This window comes from Pelodiscus sinensis, chromosome 24, assembly GCF_052426305.1.
Source record: "Pelodiscus sinensis isolate ZL-2025 chromosome 24, ASM5242630v1, whole genome shotgun sequence".
Taxonomy (NCBI): Eukaryota; Metazoa; Chordata; order Testudines; family Trionychidae; genus Pelodiscus; species Pelodiscus sinensis.
The window spans coordinates 25,978,248-25,998,789 of record NC_143075.1 but is presented as its reverse complement, the minus strand read 5'-3'; the positions used below and the strand labels follow the sequence as shown (position 1 = coordinate 25,998,789).

General features: G+C 48.0%; 1 protein-coding gene across 1 annotated transcript; it reads right to left on the bottom strand.

The window, feature by feature from the left end:
- Nucleotides 1–1,411: 1,411 nt before the first annotated feature.
- On the bottom strand, nucleotides 1,412–20,283 carry LOC112545442 (kelch-like protein 6). Its single transcript, XM_075906419.2, has 5 exons — nucleotides 20,206–20,283; nucleotides 17,767–17,868; nucleotides 16,537–16,615; nucleotides 12,683–12,910; nucleotides 1,412–2,937 (listed from the first exon to the last, which is right to left on the bottom strand). Exons 2-5 carry the CDS (start codon nucleotides 17,828–17,830, stop codon nucleotides 1,497–1,499), a joined length of 1,812 nt encoding a protein of 603 aa, XP_075762534.2. The 5' UTR covers nucleotides 17,831–17,868; nucleotides 20,206–20,283; the 3' UTR covers nucleotides 1,412–1,496.
- Between the last annotated feature and the right edge of the window lie 259 nt (nucleotides 20,284–20,542).

Genomic DNA, 20,542 nt, shown 5'->3' with positions numbered 1-20,542 from the left:
ATTAAGGGGGGACATGATAGCGGTTTTCAAATATCTAAAAGGGTGTCACAAGGAGGAAGGAGAAAATTTGTTCCTCTTGGTTTCTGAGGACAGGACAAGGAGTAATGGGCTTAAACTGCAGCAAGGGAAGTTTAGGTTGGACATTAGGAAAAAATTCCCACCTGTCAGGGTGGTCAAACACTGGAATAAATTGCCCAGGGAGGTTGTGGAATCTCCATCTCTGGAGATATTTAATAGCAGGTTAGATAAATGTCTATCAGGGATGGACTAGACAGAACTGGGTCCTGCCATGAGGGCAGGGACTGGACTCGATGACCTCTCGAGATCCCTTCCAGTCGTAGTATTCTATGAAGGCCCGTCTGTGGGTATCTCCAGGCCTCTGACTGAGGGGTTAGCTACCAGAGGACTGCAGTTTGTTTTTCTCTCTTCTTTTTTCAAGCTTTTTTGGGGCAAAAGAGCTTGGGGTACCTCTGGGGAGGATTTCAAATGCTTTCCCGTGGTATTCAGAGATCAAAAAGCACTTGACGGTGGCAGAGATTCCCCAAAATCTGTATTATGATTCTGGGGGAAGTGTTTTGTAACCAGTGCCTGTAGAAGCAAGGTTTTGACACTCTCTTGTGGCCCTCACCTTCTGTGCTTGGAGTGCCAGAGAGGGGAACAGCCCTGACAGGGTAAAAAGGAAAAAAAAAAGAGCCTTTTTTCCTTCTTCCCCCATCCGCTATTTAGTCAGATCAAAGTAAGTTCCTAAATTAAAATGCATAAAAAATGCTTAGCTAGTTCTAATCCACTAAGAAACTCCTTACATGAAAATTCTTATCCTAAGCCACTGTGCTTATTTCAGGTAAAATCTTCAAATCAGAGTTGATCTTTTATTTTGGCCTGGGTCTACAATGTCTTCAAATTTGGTGACACATTTGAGCTTACAGGACAAGCAAGACTATTCACAGGTTGCTGAGTTGTTCAGCAAGACATTAGGTTTTGTGGGCATCACTTATGGCCCTAATTCACAAATGTAGAAGTATAAGCAGATCCACACTTCATATTTCTAATTTCACATGTAAGAATGATACATGCACCAAAATAGGACATGCACATTCAGCACCTGTAATGTTACAGTTGATAGGTTACATGAGTTATTATGTCTAATGCATCTTCTACTTATTCATATAGTCATATTCACAAGCTAAGTCTCATAAGGCATGGGAGGAGCCATCACAACATTCATGTTTTGTAAGTTTGCTCCCATTATACAGAAGTTTTCTGATGTCAAACACAGGCAGATTCAATCAGATTCTTGCCCTCTGCAAGAAATATCCTTCCTAGGAATCCTTTCTGGAGTGGGCTGTGTTTCTAGAGGGTTCTAAGTTTTTTGCAAGTATCAGTTGTGTTAGGCTGTGTAATTGTTTGGTCTCAACTCTTTAATCAAAGTTTATTTGTGTCTTGTTCCGTTATTTACACTTATTCAAACCCAACTAAAAAGAAACATTAAGAGGCAGCTATTTCCCAACAACCGCTATTAGGGCTACTGATGTCTTTTCAAAAAGAGAAAGAATCTCTTTTTTGGGTCTCTTCAGCGTTGTACAACCAAAGCCACTGGCACCTTCATAAGAGACAGGGATATCTTCTGGGCATTTGCTCCACCTGGGCTCACCAGGTTCCCAATAATAAATTGTTTTATAACATTGAGTTAAATTTTCCCCACCCAACACATAGATCCTCTTTTTCCACGGGACCACAGCGGCGCTAGCAATTCCCTTTGGCAGTTTTGGAACAAGCACCTCCTCATTCACTTTGCCATCCTCAGTGATAAAGAAACACTTCCTAGTGCAGTGACGGTTTTCGGGTATGAGACCACCCTCGATCCAGTCTCTGGTTCTCTTTTCAGTATAGCCCCCTATAACGTATAGCCCAGTGGTCATGGAAACTGCGCCTGCTGAAAAGAACCCATTGTCAAGAGACACCTGAGTCCATGTGTTGGAGCTTATGTCATAGATCAGAAGCCCTCTATGAAATTGCCAAAAACCAGTCAGCCCTGTGGCTCCTCCTAGTAAGTATAGTTTCTTCTTGAGCACTGTGGAGGCAGAACGGCTCAGCACAAAAGGCATCCTGGAGATGGGAGTCCACACCTGTTCTGCTATGTCAAAGCATTCTGCAGAATTGAGAAATTCATGAAATCCACACCAGCCTCCCAAAGCATACAGCCGCTGATTACAGATTACAAATCCATGAGTAGCACGGGGCACCGACATCGAAGGAAGCTCTGTCCACTGGCCTTTAAAAGAGTTGAACTCATACAATGCATCTGAATATGAATTCCTGCAGATGCCTCCGGATACATAGAGCTTGTCTACGAGCGCCACGCAGGCTGGATGTGTCAAATGTTTCAAGCCTGGAAACGTTTCCCACTTTTCTACATGGGGATCATAACAGCCCATCAGAAAATCATTCTCCAACTCTTGGTCCTCCCACATCTGTGAATCTACACATGCTATCAGTTCATCATACATGCCCTCTCTGAATCCCCCACTCTCATGCAACCTCTCTTCACTGTCAAGCTTCTTCCAGTGAAGCTGAACATCTCCAAGTCGTTCTGAATCCAACTGCACCTCCACAAGCTCTCTGTCTGTCAGGAGGGGAAGCCGGACATGCCTCATCAACTCATTGATGAGGGAGTGGCCTGTGGTGGGTTGAAACCGTAACCAGCGTCGCACAGCCTTGTAGACTTCTAACTCAGAAGCAACTCCAAGACCATTTGAGGACAGGATAGTGATTAAAGTGCTGAGGTCCAGACTCAGAAAGTCGTCATCTTCACAGAACCTTCCAAAGTTTAGGATGATGACCTGCACGGTGGCGTGAAGCATAGCTTGGTGGTTGTAAGCTTGAGCGAGTCTGTAAAGCCCAATGCAGTTCTGCATAGAAATCTTCTTCAGAAGAAACCTGGGAGAAACAAAGGAAATAAACTGATCACTTGCGATGCATTAGTGGGTGTCGCAATCCCATGACAGGTCCTCAGAAGGGTTTAACACCCATAGACAGATGCACCAAAGAACAGACCTCTACCACTTGAATTTAAAGAAGAGGATAGATGGACCAATTGCTGAAGTTCTCCAGTCATGACACAAGGACATGAAGTTACAGAAAATTCACAGTTTAAATCTACAAGTTACCAATCCACCATGCCGCAAAGGAAGGTGAAAACACCAGGATGTCTGCCAGTCTGACCCAGAGGAAAAAATCCTTCGCAACCCCAGAGATAGTGATCAGTTAGGCCCTGAGCATGACTATCAGTAACAGGTGTTACCCTCTATGTAAGCTAGTCGCTTGAGGGGGGCCACAAGACAACAATTTACAAGCAAATGATACAAGAAAAACTTCTCCAGAGTTTGACATCCCAATGTTAGGGTAGCAGCCTGGCTTTTATGGCTATTCAGTTGTAACTGTGGAGTGAATGGATTACAGGCAAAATGTTCCAGCTCAAAAGTACAAACACACAAAGACCCCCTCAAAAAACCTCCTCTCATCAAACCTCTGCCTCAGCTAGATCTCATTTGGGAGATGCCTGGGGTGTCTTCATGGTGTATTCAACTCTTGCCTGCTAAGATTGCATCCATTTTTAAGACCAGACAGGGTAAGTGTGATTACCTGTGCCGGGTGTCCCAAGATGTCCCAAAGGACCATCGGCAAGCCCCTCACTTATTCACAGTGTCAGCTTCACTTTATAAAAAAGTAGATGTTTTGATTACAAAGACAAATTTCAAAACATGACCCAGGCAGGTGGGAACCACCACTGGCTGTTAATTATTGTGCCAGTAATGCTACTATACTGTCAGTATCGTTACTGACTTTCCTGCTCATGAAAGCATTTAAGAAAGGAGAAAAATCAGATGATGAAGCTCTGCACAATCTGTCCCAAAAAACTGCTCATTAGTATGTCATACATGACACCGGGGAGCAGGGACTAGGCAACGAATAACCTTTTACACATTTTCAAATACAATTTTATTTCATTTCATTAAAATTCCTACATAGGTCTGAGGTGCAGTGAGGTGTGATGGTTTCAGTATCCCACAGTGGACAGGTGGGATCTAGTTTTCCAACGTGTCTATGTTACTGGGAACATCAACACTGCAGCCATTGTGAGGAGTAAGAGGAGTTGATGCAAGCACTTCTCCCAGCGATCTCCGGCAGTGAGGCTGGTCCCTGAGCTCAACTTAAGGTACATTGACTACAGTTATGTTATTTACATCACTGGAATTCCCTCATAGTTGTAGGCCTGCCCTAAGGCCCCATCTCTACTCGCTTGAAGGCTGAAGCTGCAGTGGTTGATCTTCTGGCATTCAATTTAGTTAAAGACGATCAACTGGTTATCTAAGGTGTTTGTACACAAATGTGAGAAGCCTGGGAAACAAACAGGAAGAATTAGAAACCCTGAGCCATCAAAGAACGATGATTTGATTGGAATAATGGAGACTTGGTGGGATGACTCGCATGACTAGAGCGCTGTCATGAAAGGGTATAGACTGTTCAGGAGGAGGAATTGCATTGTATGTCAGAGAGCAGTATGATTGCTCGGAGCTCCAGTATTTAGAGGGAGAAAAGCCTGTTGAGAGTATATGGGTTAAGTTTAGAGGTGGAAGCAACGGGGCTGATATTGTGGTTGGTGACTGCTACACACCACCAGATCACGTGGATGAGGTAGAAGAAGCTTTCTTTGGTCAACTGAGAGAAGCTACCAGGTCGCAGACCCTGGTTCTCATGGGGGACTTTAATCACCCTGGCTGTGTCTACACTAGGGCTACGTCTACATTGGCCCCTTTTCCGAAAGGGGCATGCTAATTTCACAGGTCGTAATAGGGAAATCCACAGGGGATTTAAATATCCCCCATGGCATTTAAATAAAAATGTCCGCCGCTTTTTTCCGGCTTTTAGAAAAGCCGGAAAAGAGCGCCTACACTGGCCCCGATCCTCCGGAAAAAAGCCCTTTTCCGGAGGATCTCTTATTCCTACTTTCAAGTAGGAATAAGAGATCCTCTGGAAAAGGCTTTATTTTCCGGAGAATCACGTCTAGACTGGCGCTTTTCTCCAGCTTATCTCCAAGCCGGAAAAAAGCGGCAGCCATGTTAATGCAAATACCGCGGGGGATATTTAAATCCCCCGCGGATTTGCCTATTCCAAAGTGCTACATTAGCATCCCTTTTCCGGAAGGGATGCCAGTGTAGACACAGCCCCTGGGTATGTCTACACTACAAAGTTAATTCGAAATAACAGCTGTTATTTCAAATTAACTTCAATAGCGTCTATACATGCAAACCGCTATTTCAAATTTGATAAACCTCTTTCTATGAGGAGTAATGCTAAATTAGAAATAGCTATTTCGAATTAAGTGCTGTGTAGACACTTAATTCGAAATAGGGGGCTTCCAGCCCTTCCCTGGGAGCCCTGATGGCCACTCTGGGCACAACCAGAAAAACTCGTCTGCTCCACCCTCAGCCCCGGAGCCCTTAATGGGGCAGACGCTGGCCACAGTGCCTATGCCAGTTGCCAGCCTGCTAGCACCCAGCCAGCAGACTGTGCACCTGGCACAGGATGAGCCAGCAACCCGCTGCCACCCAGCCCTCCACCGCTCCCCAGGACCAGACTGGCAGCTCCCAGGAGTCTGCCAGAGGCCACAAAAGGTGGGAGCTTGCCTGGCCTAGTGCAGAGATTGTGGACCTCACTGAGGTTTGGGGAGAGGCCTCCAATTCCCACGATATCCACACTAAGCACAGGAATTTGGCCGTCTACAGCCACATGGCTTCCAGCCTGGCCACCAGAGGTCACATGCGCAGCCAGGAGTAGGTGCGGACTAACATTAAAGAGCTGCAGCAGGCCTACGCCAGGAGCTCCCAACTAGGGGCTGACCCGGATGCCTGCCCGCACTACGGGGCCCTGGACCACATCCTGGGGGGTCAGACGGTCCATGCCCCCTTGGTGGTCATCGACCCTGGGGCAGAGGGCCCTGCGCTGACACAGGGGAAGAGGAGAAAGAGGAGGAGGATGCTAGCCAGGAGCTGCAGGAGCCTGCAGTGAGCGTGCTCTGCACCCAGGACCCCCGAGTCATCCCAGAGAGCCTGTCATCAGTCTTATCCAAGGCCGGGGAGGTCTCCACATGTGAGTGACATCACGGTCCCCTTATGCGGAGCAGGGGGGGAAATGGGAGCCCAGAGATCGTGCGTGTCAGCCTTGATGACCACAGAGCAGGCGGCAACCTGTGCATGTGCCGTGCCAGCCGGGACATGTGGCCCCAGCTGGGTGCCATGCAGGGGCCCTGGACTGTTCCCCTCATGCGTCTATGCGTGAAGGCACATGACAGGCTCCTGACCCCGGGGAGAGACACTGCACACTGCCCTCCTTCCAGATGCCCCCACTACACAGAGGCAGGGCACATTTCCCCTCTCCCCCCCCACACCACACTAGAGGCAGCACAGGGGCTGGGGTGCAGTCCTGGGCCAGCTCACCCTCCCGGGGATAGCAGGACATGATGGTGCGGACACCTGCCATCCTCACCTTGCAGAGGGGGGCTAGGTTTCACCCACTGTGTCCCCAGGGAGAACTGACCACTGCTCTTGTTTCACCACAGCTGCAGCACCTGAAAGTGCATAGCGCCCCGCCCCGCCCCGCCCCGCCCCGCCCCGCCCCGCCCCGCCTGTAACATCCATCCGCACCCGGGCCAGCAGGCACACCTGCAACCAGGAGAAGTACCAGCAGCAGCACCTGCGGTTACAGGGAAGGCAGGTCCACAGCCAGGAGCACTGGGTGCATGAATACCTACAGCTGTGGTGGAAGAGCTTGCGGGAGCTGCGGGAGCAGGGTCATGCCCTCCGCGAGCACCTGCAGACCCTTGCTTGAATGATTGCTGCCTCCTGCTGAAAGCCCCCTCGACCACAATGCAGGCCCTGCTGAGCCTGGCATTAGCGGCCTGCTGGGAGGGGTTCAGGTGTCCCGTGAAGGGCTTCATCATCCAGGGCTGTAGGGGTAGGCCATATCCCCCACCAGGCAGACTGGCACATCCATGTCCCTGACCCTGATGTGGTGGTCAGGGAAGAAAGTCCTGGCGTGCAGCCTCTGGCACACAGAGGAGTTGCGGTACACCCGTGCGTTGTATGCCTTGCCAGACCAGCCCACATTGATGTCCATAAACTGGACCCGATAGTCAGACACTGCCTGCAGGATCGTGAGGAAGTACCCCTTACGGTTGATGTACAGGGAGGCTTGGTGTTCTGGGGCACGGATGGGGATGTGCGTCCCGTCGATTGCCCCCCCCCGCAGTTGGGGAAGACAAGGGTGCCGAACCCGTGGATGACCGCATCCAGGTCGGTGAAGCAGATGACTCCGCGGAGCAGCACCCTGTTGATGGCCTTGACCACCTGCAGAGAGACACACAAAACCAAGGGTCACTGGGGTGCCCGGGTGGCTAGGAGTGTTCGTTCCCCGCCACTGCCCCACACCCCACTCCTAGGAGCAACCGCCACTGCAATCCTGGCACTGCGGGCGGCCTATAGCGCGGCCAGGACAGACCAAACCCTTCCGGGGAGGGCACATACGCCACCTTCCCCCCGTTTTCTCTGGGGCAGCCCATGTCCTCCTTGCAGCCCACCCCAACCTAGTGGCCAGCGAGTGCCGTACCTGCATGAGCATCTCTTCGACGGTGGATCTCCCCATGCCAAACTCATCGCCGACGGATCGGTAGCTGTCCGGCGTGGAGAGCTTCCAGAGGACGATGGCCAGCCGCTTCTGGAGAGGAATGGCGGGCCTCATGAGTGTGTTCTGTTGCTGCAGAGCAGGGGCGAGCCACTCGCAGAGCTCCAGGAAGGTGTCCTTCTTCATCCTGAAGTTCTGGGTCCACTGTTGGTCTCCCCAGTGTTCCAGGACGATGCGGTCCCACTAGTCGCTGCTGGTGTCCAGACGCCAGATGCAGCAGGGCACGCTGGTGTCCGGGCGCTGCTGCTGCTCCTCCACGGCCCCCGGGGGGACAGGGAGAGGACCAGGGAGCTGGCCTCCAGCAGATGGTGCCAGGAAGCCTCCAGCAATCGGTGCTAGGCTCACAGCAACATATTCAAAATGAGCACCAGAATGCCCAGGGGCAGCTCTGGCTCCATGGTGCCAAGTGCTGTGGTGTCCCAAATGAGAGCAACCAAAACAGACATAGAGGAAAAATGCCATAGCCCCGATATCTGTTGGGAGACCAATACAGCAGTACACAGATAATCCAGGAAGTTTTTGGAGAATGTTGGGGATAACTTCTTGGTACAAGTGCTGAAGGAAGCAATCAGGGGGCCATGCACAGCTTGACTTGCTGCTCACAAACAGGGAGGAACTAGTAGGGGAAGTAGAGGTGGGTGACAACCTGAGAAGCAGTGATCATGAGATGGTAGATTTCAGGATCCTGACCAAAGGAAGAAGGGAGAGTAGCAAAATATACACCCTGGATTTCAGAAGAGCGTACTTTGATTCCCTCAGAGAACTGATGGGCAGGATTCCCTGGGATGCTAACATGAAGGGGAAAAGAATCCAGGAGAGCTGGCAGTATTTTAAAAAAGCCTTTTTAAAGGCAGAGGAAGAAACCATCCTGATGCGCATCAAGAAAAGCAAATATGGTAGGCAAACAGATTGGCTTACTGGGGAAATCCTTGGTGAGCTTAAACACAAAAAGGAGAGGAAGTGGAAGAAGTGGAAACTTGGACAGATGACTGGGGAGGGGTATACATATATTGCTCAAGAATGCAGGGGAGTTATCAGTCAAAAGCACAATTGGAATTGCAGCTAATAAGGGATGTGAAGGGTAACAAGAAAGGTTTCTAGAGGCACATTAGCAATAAGAGGGTGATCAGAGAGGGTGTGGGGGCCTTACTTGAGGAGGGAGATAACCTAGTTATAGATGATGTGGGAAAAGTTGAAGTACTCAATGCTTTCTTTGCGTCTGCCTTCACAGACAAGGTCAGCTACCAGACAAAGGCACTAGGCAACACAGTATGGAAAGGAAATGGACAGCTTAGTGGGGAAATAACAAGTTAGGAACTATTTAGAAAAGCTAGACATACACAAATCCCTGGGTCCAGATTTAATGCATCTCAGGGTACCGAGGGAGTTGGCAAATGTCATTGCAGAGCCTTTGGCCATTATCTTTGAAAACTCGAAGAGATCGGAAGAGATCCTGGATGATTGGAAAAAGGCAAAGAAGGCACTTGGAGGAGGGGAAAGTGACCAGCAATAGTCAGCATGGATTCACAAAGGGCAAGTCCTGCCTGACCAATCTTATTAGTTTCTATGATGAGGTAACTGGCTCTGTGGACATGGGAAAGTCAGTGGATGTGATAGACCTTGACTTTAGCAAAGCTTTTGATACCGTCTCCCACAATATTCTTGCCAGCAGGTTAAGGGAGTATGGATTGGATAAATGGACTGTAAGATGGATAGAATGCTGGCTAGACTGTTAGGCCCAACAGTAGTGATCAATGGCTCGATGTCAGGTTGGCAGTCAGTTTCTAGCAGAGTGCCCTAAGGATCTGTTTTAGGATCGGTTTTGTTCAACATCTTTATTAATGACCTTGATTAGGGGATGGATTGCACCTTCAGCAAGTTTGCAGATGACACTAAGCTAGGGGAAGAGGTAGATACGCTGGAGGGCCAGGATAGGTCCAGAGTGACCTAGATAGTTTAGAGGTTTGGGCCAAAAGAAATATGGTGAGGTTCAACAAGGACAAGTGCAGAGTGCTGCACTTGGTACGGAAGAATCCCAAGCATAGTTACAGGCTGGGGACCAAATGGCTAAGTAGTAGTTCTGCAAAAAAGGACCTGGGGGTTACAGTGGATGAGAAGCTTGATCTGAGTCAACAGGGAGCCCTTGTAGCCAAGAAGGCTAATGGCATATTAGGGTGCATTAGGAGGACCATTGCCAGCAGATTCACAGAAATGATTATTCCCCGTTATTCAGCTCTGGTGAGGCCACATCAGGGCTGTGTCTACACTGGGCCACTTATTCCGGAAAAGCAGCTGCTTTTCCGGAATAACTTGCCAGCTGTCTACACTGGCCGCTTGCTTTTCCGGAAAAGCAATGACAATCTACTGTAAAATTGGCAGTGTTTTTCCGGAAAAACTATGCTGCTCCCGTTTGGGGAAAAGTCCTTTTCCGGAAAAACTATTCTGGAAAAGGGCCAGTGTAGACAGCACGGTAGTCTTTTCCACAAAAAAGCCCCGATTGCAAAAATGACGATTGGGGCTTTTTTCCGGAAAAAGCGCATCTACATTGGCCACGGACGCTTTTCCGGAAAAAGTGCTTTTCCAGAAAAGCATCCTGCCAATGTAGATGCGCTTTTTCCGGAAATACTTATAATGGAAAACTGTTCCGTTTTAAGCATTTCCAGAAAAGGGTGCCAGTGTAGACGTAGCCCTGGAGTATTGTGTCCAGTTCTGGGCCCCCCACTATAGAAAGGATGTGGATGCATTGGAGAGGGTCCAGCGGAGGGTGACAAAAATGATTAGGGGGCTGGAGTGCATGACCTATGAGGAGAGGCTGAGGAATTTGTTTAGTCTTCAGAAGAGAAGCGTGAGGGGGAATTTAATAGCAGCCTTCAACTTCCTGAAGGGAGGTTCCAAAGAGGATGGAGAGAGGCTGTTCACAGTAGTGATGGATGGCAGAACAAGGAACAATGGTCTAAAGTTTCAGTGGGAGATCTAGGTTGGATATTAGGAAAAACTATTTCCCTAGGAGGGTGGTGAAACACTGGAATGGGTTACCTAGGGAGGTGGTGGAATCTCCAGCCTTAGAGGTTTTTAAGTCTCAGGTTGACAAAGCCCTGGCTGGGTTGATTTAGTTGGGATTGGTCCTGCTTTGGGCAGGAGGCTGGACTTGATGACCTCCTGAGGTCTCTTCCAGCTCTATGAGTCTGAAGACCTGCTAAATCGAACCCTGAGGGTGCCCCTGTAAGCGATGGTACTCCTGCTCCCCATGAAGACTAAGGGAAGTTGATGGGAGGTCTCCCATTGACCTCCCACTGTGTGGACAGTGCTGAAGCGCAGTATGTCAACCGCAGTTATGTTTATGTAGCTGGAATCGCATACCTTTAGCCAACCTTCCCCCATAATGTGGACTTTGCCTTAGAAATTGATTTATTCTGACCTCCTGCATAGTAAAGGCCATACGAGAATTTCACCCCAGGTATGTCTACACTACAAAGTTAATTCGAACTAACAGCCGTTCAAGATGTGGGCATACCATAGTTTTATATAGGGGCAGTAAGATATTCTGGGTCTTATTTTCTATCCCTTTCTTAATAATTCCTAGCATCCTATTTGCCTTTTTGACCGCCACTGCACACTGTGTGGAAGTTTTCAGAGAACTGTCCACGATAACTCCAAGATCTCTTTCCTGATTTGTCGTAGCCAAATTAGCCCCCGTCATACTGTACGTATAGTTGGGGTTATTTTTCCTGATGTGAATTACTTTACACTTACCCACATTAAATTTCATTTGCCATTTTGTTGCCAATCACTCAGTTTGCTGAGATCTTCTTAGAGTCCCTCACAGTCTGCTTCTGTCTTGACTATCCTAAACAGTTTGGTATCATCTGCAAACTTTACCACCATCCTTTACTTCTTAAATAACTGTCCTATGTCTGTTCTTCCATTATTTCTCTCAGGTTAGAAGTCAGGCTAACTGGTCTCTAGGAATCTGTTGAGACTGCTAACTTTGAGCTCTGTTGATGAAAACCTTGATATAAGAGATTGTATAGTTACTGTGGTAAATAACGGCCAATGCTGTTAGCTTATTTTATACACAATAGCTATTTACATGTGTAACAAGTTCAGTCCTGAGTGCAAGCAGCAACTTGGTGGCTGAGGGGGGACTCACAAGAGTCAAAATTCAGTCCGTGGCTGAGGTTCAGGCCTCCTCTTTTACCCCCTCACTCAGGTGTGGTTTGCAGGGGACTGGGGTGGAGGGTGGACCCAGGCCCACCCACTCCTCTGGGTCCTATATGTAGCAGATACCTGTCGAGTTTCAAAATTCATAAGTATGGTTACGTTTCTGGGCCACATCCCCAGGATGCCACTTCATCTAGCACTTCTCTAGGGCCTTGCTGTAGAGTTTCCCTTGTTTGGGTTCCGTAGAGTTGTCCCTGGCTAGACTTTAGCCACAGGATCTAGCTCCGCTTAGTTATGAAAGCCCAGCTCCCACTCGGAGCAGTCCAAGGTTCTGGTTATCCCAATCAGCTCAGAAATCTGCCTGGGTTGAGCTCCAGGAAAGAACTGACAGGCTTTAGCTAGTAGCTCCTTATATAGCAGCCTGCCGCAGTCTGATTGGCTGCAGTGTAGGCTGCACCTCTACCCTGCTCGGAGGACCTTTCCACTGCTCCTACTGCTGGCCAGGGTGCTGAAAGGCCTCCAGAGGGGAGGTTGGGCTTTCTCCGCCCCATGGCAGTGACATTTTTCCATAACCCAGGGCTGAATTTGAAGATCCATTCTACCCTGTGAAAGTTTCTTGGAACATGTAATTAATTGTGTAAACCATCCTTCGTGTGATTAGCAGAATTTTAAATTAATTTTATTGATGCTTGTTTCTACCTGTTTTTAAGGTACTACTAGCACACAGAGACATACATTTATTCCATCCTAAAACACACTCATAAAAGTTGTTTCATGTTACCTGCAGCAGATCTCCACAAGGGGGAGGATCTCTAGCTTGCTGGCTGCTGCAAAAAGTTCTGAGGCTGTCTCTAGGGTTAGTGATATTTCTTCGGTGTAGATGTATTGTACTATGCTTTGGAGGATGGTAGGAGCTATTTCCTGCAGTACAACTTCTCCGCCCTGGGAGTCTTTGCAGGGCCTGGTGAAAACATCCTTGAAATAAGGACTGGCAGCTGCTAGCAGTACTCTGCAGAAAGAAGGGAAGCAATGTCATTGGAGCAAAGCTGGCATTTGCAGCCATGTGACCATGGTGAGGCCCTGAGGCTGCTGTGATTTTTATGACCTCTTTTGACAAGGGAAAGCTGGTTGTGCTTTGATGGAAGGGAAACCTCTACACTGCTCAATCTTCTAAACTGACCAAGTATCCGAGGGATAGCCATGTTAGTCTGAATCTGCATAAACAACAAGGAGTCCTGTGGCACCTTATAGACTAACAGATGTATTGGAGCATAAGCTTTCGTGGGCAAAGACCCACTTTGTCAGATGCAACAAGTCTGACCAAGTCTGCTCAAATGAGATGTGTGCCCAAACACCAAAATGTGGGACATGGACAGGTTATTATGGTGTCAAACCTGTAAAACCTGTGCTTACAGATGTTCCTTTACCATGCAAATTAAGTAACCCCATTTTTAAACCAAAACTGGAAAATCATCTGTGCTGTAGCCATGCTAGATCAGATCAATGGTTCATCTAGCCAGTATCCTGTCTCTGAAGGTATGTCTACACTACCACCCTAGTTCGAACTAGGGTGGTAATGTAGGCAACCGGAGTTGCAAATGAAGCCCGGGATTTGAATTTCCCGGGCTTCATTTGCATAAAGCCGGGTGCCGCCATTTTTAAATGTGTCGCATGTAGCCAAGAGGAGACAATGAGGAAAAGGGCAGGCAGAGCAGGAGTGGGGGGAGGGGAAGGTGTCAGAGGGGATGGGACAAGGGAGGGGATAGGGTGATGCTGGGAGAGGAGAGGGGCACACAGAGGGTGTAAAGACACAGAGGAGCATGAGGAGCAGTGAGGGGGTGGGCACCAGGGAGGAAGAGGGCAGGGGGGCAGGTGTTGTGAGGGAAGGGGGAGGCACCAGGAGGGTGCAGGGAGTAAGGGAAGATGTAGGTGCCAGGGCAGTTTTGGGGGTGCAACAGAAGGGCAGACACAGGGAGGGGAGTGACGGGCACCGGAGGGCAGAGGAGGGTGGCAGGGCAGATGGGTAGAGGGAAGTGTTAGGAGCGGGGATGGAGCAGCTACAGATGATCAGTGGAGCTAGAGGAGGAGGTGGACACGGGGAAGGGCAGGTGCAGGGGTCAGAGAGTGCGGGGATGGGAGCAGGTCCCAGGAGGGCTGAGGGGAGTGAGAAGAGAAGGAGCCAGGACCGCAGAGGAGGGGGTGGGGTGGGGGGCATCAGGCACCAGGGGAGCAGATGGGGCGAGGGGAGGGTGGGAGACAGGGCAGCAGAGGGGAAAGGGAGAGGTTTATAAGATATTTGTTAATAACTTGGGTCCCCTGGGGACACCCATCCGAACAAGCGCGCACGACCTCAGTATTGGTGCCCAAGACAAAACTCCCTCTGCTCCTGGATGGCAAATCTTAGAGGGAACACTGGCTCCAAGATCTCTTTCTGGAGTGGTAACAGTTAATTTGACCCAATCATTCTGTATACATCGTGTGACAGGCTAAGCCAGAGCTCTGCCACTACAGCCTGGCTGAAAAGGCCAATTCCAGCCAGCAGAGCAAGCCCAGGCCTCAAGGGCTAATGGAAGCTGCTGTGGCCTCATTAGCCAGAGGACGATATGAGGCAGCCAGAGGGGAAGTGAAGGGGAGGTGCCAGGAGGTTGCTGAGTGTTCCCAAGCCAGAAGGAGAAGCTGGCTGAGTTATCTGCTAGGAAACCAAAGCTCTGTAAACAGAAGGTGGTGGGAAATTGGTACGGAAAAGAAGAGGCCCGGGTGACTGCACCAGAGAGGGTCTCCAGTTGGTTTGAGACCCAAGAAGGGGTCCCAAGGCGAGGGGCCTGGGCAAGGAACTTGCCACACTAGTTGAAATTGTTTTTTCCAACGTGTGTTACTTTGCATCTATTAACATGGAATCTCATCTGCTGTTTTGTCACCCATTTTAGTGAGGTCCCTTTGTAACTCATTACAATCAGCTTTGGACTTAGTGTGAGGAATTTTACCAATTCACTATTCACCCCATTGGTGAGATCATTTATAAATATGTGGAACAGTACTGGTCCCAATGCAGACCTATTTGTCTCCCTCCATTCTGAAAACTGACAGTTTATTCCTGCCTTTTGCATCCTGTGTTTTAACTGGTTTCAGATAGCAGATAAAGAGGAAATTTCTATCCCATGACTGCTTAGTTTGCTTGTTGAGCCTTTGATCCGAAAGTCCACAGGTTTGCTGGCCTCATCAAAGAATTCTAACAAATTGGTGAAAAGTCTCAGAGGGGTAATCGTGTTAGTCTCTAAGGAGGTCCCACAGGACTTCTTGTTTTTGCAGATATAGACTAACGGATTTATTAGGGCATAAGCTTTCATGGGAAAAACCTGCTTCAGCAGATGAATTGGAGTGGAAGTTACAGAAGCAGAGGTGTTTATATAAGGAAGAAATTGCTTGTGTTAATGAGGCTAATCAAGTCAGAGTGGAAGCAGCACATTCACAGCATTTGGTGTGGAGCTGTGAATATCCAGAAAGGGGAAATTGCCTTTATAATGCATTAACCAGTTGAGATCCTTAGCCAATCCTAAGTGTTGAATTTGCAAATGAATTTCAGTTCAGCTGTCTCCCTTTGTAATCTAATTTTGAAATTCTTTGTTTTGTAGAAAGATGGCTACTTTCAAACCCATTACTGAATGTCCAGGGAGGTTAAAGTGTCCCCTACAGGTGTGGCTCTTCTCATGTCTAGAGCTAGATACACATGCAGTAGCACCCCCTCTTCCAGGAATAATCACACTTCCTCTCAGGACCTGAGGGCAAGGCGCTGTGCCATGCGCTCTCTAAACCCCAAGGTGTAATGCCTCTTAGGCCACAAAGACAAAATCCCATATGCTTGACTGCTAAGGACCAGTAGGCACAAAAAGAGACTCTTCAGCCCACTGGTAATCTCATCTCCCGGGACACTCTGCAGCAGGGAAGATCACTCTACCATTCGTTGCTGCAGCACAATATAGGCCTAGCGATTTTTAGAGTAAGTTGTATAGAATCCTATTTGGTGACAGATCCTCAGTCAGTATAAATAGTCATTAAGCCATTGAATCCTTGTCAATTTATGACAAATCAGGATCATTTTAGTCCTGTTGGCTACAGTCCTATTACATTCCGCAGATAGAAATTCTGTCCCAGGGTGCTGTGCGCCTCCCTCTGCCTAGCTACGCTACTGGAATTGTCCAGGTGCCTGTCAGCACAGTATGAGCACAGACTCATTCACAGCTCAGTCACATTTCCCCCTTGTGACTCCACAGCAGCTGCTGGGACCCTGTCACTGTGATGAGGAAATTGGAGCAGCTGTGTGTGGAAACTGGAGCAGCCTGTAGGTATGCTAACCCCAGCTCTTAAAATCATCTCCAAATACCCCACTTTGGAAAGTATTTCCTATATCTTGGGGAAAGACGGTTTTAAAACTGGGCAAACATTCACTTGCTGGGTAGAAAAGCCAGTCATGTGAAAGAGATACACGACCTGCTGGAGGGTGCTAAGGCTTGGGAATTTCCTATTTGATTTATCCTCCCAACTCGGCAACCTTTGTTGTTTCCTTGATAAAATGAAATGTAGGGCTCTGCTTTCCAGAACAGTCTGAGTAGAAAAGATAAATAAGTAGAAACCTACCGGTGACAGGAGAACCTCTTTCCTTCACACACTAAGGTGGCATCACAGAGTAACTGGTGCTGGTACAGCTGCCTTAGACCTGCAGGAGTTGGGAAGACAATGTTAAGGCTGACATTGTACACCACAAGGAAACTTCTTGGAGAAAAGAATAAGAGCTCATTCTAAGGCACAGGTAGGGGGACAATACTTTTGGATGAGGATCCACTCTAAGATTTTGGGAGGTGTTCAAGGGCTGCACTTTTTTATGGAGGGAGTACAGTGTCTGGGTCAGAAGTTAGGTGCAGAAGGGAGCTTGGGGTAGGAGACTGTGGTGCAGGAAACTGTATGGGATCTGAGAGGGAGTTTGGGTAAGCAGGGGGGTTGGAACCTGGGGCAGGGGATTGGGGTGCAGAGTCCATGAGGAGATATGGGTAGAGAAGAGGGTTCTGACCTATTGAAGCTGAGAGATTTTGCTGGGGTGGGGCAGCACACAAAGCCTCCCCCTATCCCCCAAAGCTCAGAGAGACACAGGGAGTAGGTAGCCACTTTGTCCAGTGTTGCTCAGTGCCGCATTGGCACGCCAGATTAGGCCAGATCCAGCCCCAGGACATATCTTGCCCACCCCATTCTAAGAAGAATATCTATCCATCCATCTCTCTCCGTACACTCCATCCATTCATCCATCCATCTCTCCCCGTACACTCCATCCATTCATCCATCCATCTCTCTCCGTACACTCCATCCATTCATCCATCCATCTCTCCCCGTACACTCCATCCATTCATCCATCCATCTCTCTCCGTACACTCCATCCATTCATCCATCCATCTCTCCCCTTACACTCCATCCATTCATCCATCCATCTCTCTCCATACTCTCCATCTATCTATCCTCTTACCCTATATCTAGCTGTTTATCAAATATCTGGAAATCTGTTCTGATAATGGGATGGCTACAGCAGGAGTGCAAAAGATGTGATACCTGATGTCAGTTTGGTGATACCTGATGACAGATCTTTGCAATGTGGGTGAGGACTAAAAGAGTTGTGGAGAATTAAGTCCACTTTCAACTTTAATCATTATTAAGTTTACTTCAAAAAACATTATAAATAAGACAGCCCTTCCCCCACAAGTTGCTTCCATTTCTGCCATTTTCAGCATAGCAGAGATACCTTCGGCATTCATCTTCCCTGGGGGCTCTCACAGGTTGGCCCAGAAGATAGCACACACACATGAGGATCAGCTAACTTACCTTTGCTTAGCTCCAGTGGCTTTGGCAGCTCCTGTTTCTCCACTTTTCGGCTGGAACTCATCATGGGCAGAATGAAGAAAGATGTAGAGAAGGAAATCCTGACTGAAAAGAGAACTAGATTCTCAGAGAGCATGCTCACAGGCACAGGACCAAATATGAAAGGTCTGATGTATAAAATCATGCCAGAGGGATGGCAGGAAATCTGGTTTCCTACACATGCTGTTGTTTGGTTATGGACCAACAGTGACTAATTGCCTATTCACAAACCACTGCTGTATTTGAATGCAGTAAAGGCAGATTAAGAATGGAGGAACAGCTAGACTCTGAATTATCTGTGGCATTGCAGAAATCCTGCCCCCTTTCCTTCTCCCACATGCATATATTTGTTCCGTTCCCTGCACTGCACAGACCCAGGGGTCTCTTTTGGGACTGTTTCTGTTCAATATATTCATCAATGATTTAGATATTGGCATAGAGAGTACGCTTATTAAGTTTGCAGATGATACCAAGCTGGGAGGGGTTGCAACTGCTTTGGAGGATAGGGTCATAATTCAAAATGATCTGGACAAATTGGAGAAATGGTCTGAGGTAAACATGATGAAGTTTAATAAGAACAAATGCAAAGTGCTCCACTTAGGAAGGAACAATCAGTTTCACATAGACAGAATGGGAAGCAACTGTCTAGGAAGGAGTACGGCAGAAAGGGATCTAAGGGTTATAGTGGACCACAAGCTAAATGAGTCAACAGTGTGATGCTGTTACAAAAAAAGCAAACATGATTCTAGGATTCATTAACAGGTATGTTGTGAGCAAGACACGAGAAGTCATTCTTCCGCTCTACTCTGCGCTAATTAGGCCTCAGTTAGAGTATTGTGTCCAGTTCTGGGCACATTTCAAGAAAGATGTGGAGAAATTGGAGAAGGTTCAGAAAAGAGCAACAAGAATGGTTAAAGGTCTAGAGAACATGACCTATGAAGGAAGACTGAAAGAATTGGGCTTGTTTAGTTTGGAAAAGAGAAGATTGATAGTTGTTTTCTGGTATTTAAAAGGGTGTCTCAAGGAGGAGGGAGAAAACTTGTTCTTCCTGGCCTCTGAGGATAGAACAAGAAGCAATGGGCTTAAACTGCAGCAAGGGAGGCTTAGGTTGGACATTAGGAAAAAGTTCCCACCTGTCAGGTTGGTTAAACACTGGAATAAATTGCCCAAGGAGGTTGTGAAATCCCCATCTCTGGAGATATTTAATAGCAGGTTAGAGAAATGTCTATCAGGGATGGGCTAGACAGAACTGGGTCCTGCCATGAGGGCAGGGGACTGGACTCGATGACCTCTCAAGGTTCCTTCCAGTCCTATTATTCTATGATTCCCTCAGACGCACCCTGACTTTTCTGACAGAGCATTCCACACAACCCAACACCATGTATCTGTGCCATGTACACCATCATGTTCTCTATATTGCATGCCACAGTGGATTACAGTGGATGAAAAGCTGGATGTGAGGCGACAGGGCGCCCTTGTAGACAAGAAGGCTAACAGCACATCGGGCTGCATTAGAAGGAGCATTGCCAGCAGATCTAGAGAAGTGATTATTCCTCTTCATTTGGCTCTGGTGAGGCCATCTGTAGAGTATTGTGTCCAATTCCAAGTCCCCTGTTACAGAAAGGAGGTGGATGCATTGGAGAGAGTCCAGCAGAAGGCCAGAACAATTATTAGAGGGCTGGAGCCACACAGGACCTTTGAGAAGAGGCTGAGGGATTTGGGCTTATTTAGTCTGCAGAAGAGAAGAGTGAGGGGGGATTTGAAAGCAGCCTTCAGCTTCCTGAAGGGAGGTTTCAAAGAGGATGGAGAGAGGCTATTCACAGTGGTGACAGATGACAGAATGAAGAGTGATGGTCTTAAGTTACAGTGGGGGAGGTCTAAATTGGATATTAGGAAAAACTATTTCCCTAGGCGGGTGGGGAAGTGCTGGGCTGGGTTCCCTAGGGAGGTGGTGGAATCTCCATCCCTCAAGGGTTTTAAGTCCCATCTTGTCAAAACCCTGGCTGGGATGATTTAGTTGGCAAGACTGAATGTCATGGGACTCTGGGGCTAAGAAGGGACTGCAAGGCTCATCTAGTTTATCCCCTGCCAGGATGTGTCTAACCTATCCAGAAAAGATAGTTATCGAGCCGCCTTTTGTGAACCTTCAGTAAAGTAGCTTCCACAATCTCCCTAGACAGTCTATACCATTTTATTGTTTGGTAGGACAATAGGAAAACGGGATAAATAAAGGAGCAGAGGGCCTAGGAAGATATTCTTATTCAAGCACAAGTTATTGTGCTCAACACAAGGGTAAGTGGGTGAATTTCTGTGGCCTATGTTATACAGGAGGTCAGACTAGATGATCTAACAGTCCTGTCTGACTGCAAAATCTATACATCTATTAATCATGTTAATTCATACCCAATCCTTGCTTGGACAATACTCAGGGTAATGGGGCTGCAACCCCTCCTCCTCCTGCAGCAGTCACAGGTCCATTAAACTTTAAAATTGTTATGAAAATGTAAAGTGCTTAACAAAATGTATATCATTATGAGATCACCATCTTCAGCCTCATTTGCATACTGCACACAGATTGGTCTCTTTTGCATACATTAGACCGAGAGTGTGTCTGCACCAGGGAGGGGAAGGTTGAAAGGAATGCAGATGCACTGTGGGTGAGTCATCAAAGGAGAGGAGGCTGGGGAAGCTGCTGTCTTGAGCTAGAAGGTGGAGAAATGAGTACTGCAGTTGGTTGGGC

Excerpts from the sequence above, each read along its gene's own strand:
- LOC112545442 (XM_075906419.2), bottom strand. The coding sequence starts at position 17,830 with ATGATGAGTTCCAGCCGAAAAGTGGAGAAACAGGAGCTGCCAAAGCCA. Across the intron at positions 16,616-17,766 it reads GCCACTGGAGCTAAGCAAAG|GTCTAAGGCAGCTGTACCAG; the intron begins GTAAGTTAGCTG and ends CAACTCCTGCAG. Across the intron at positions 2,938-12,682 it reads CTTGTGGAGATCTGCTGCAG|GTTTCTTCTGAAGAAGATTT; the intron begins GTAACATGAAAC and ends TGTTTCTCCCAG.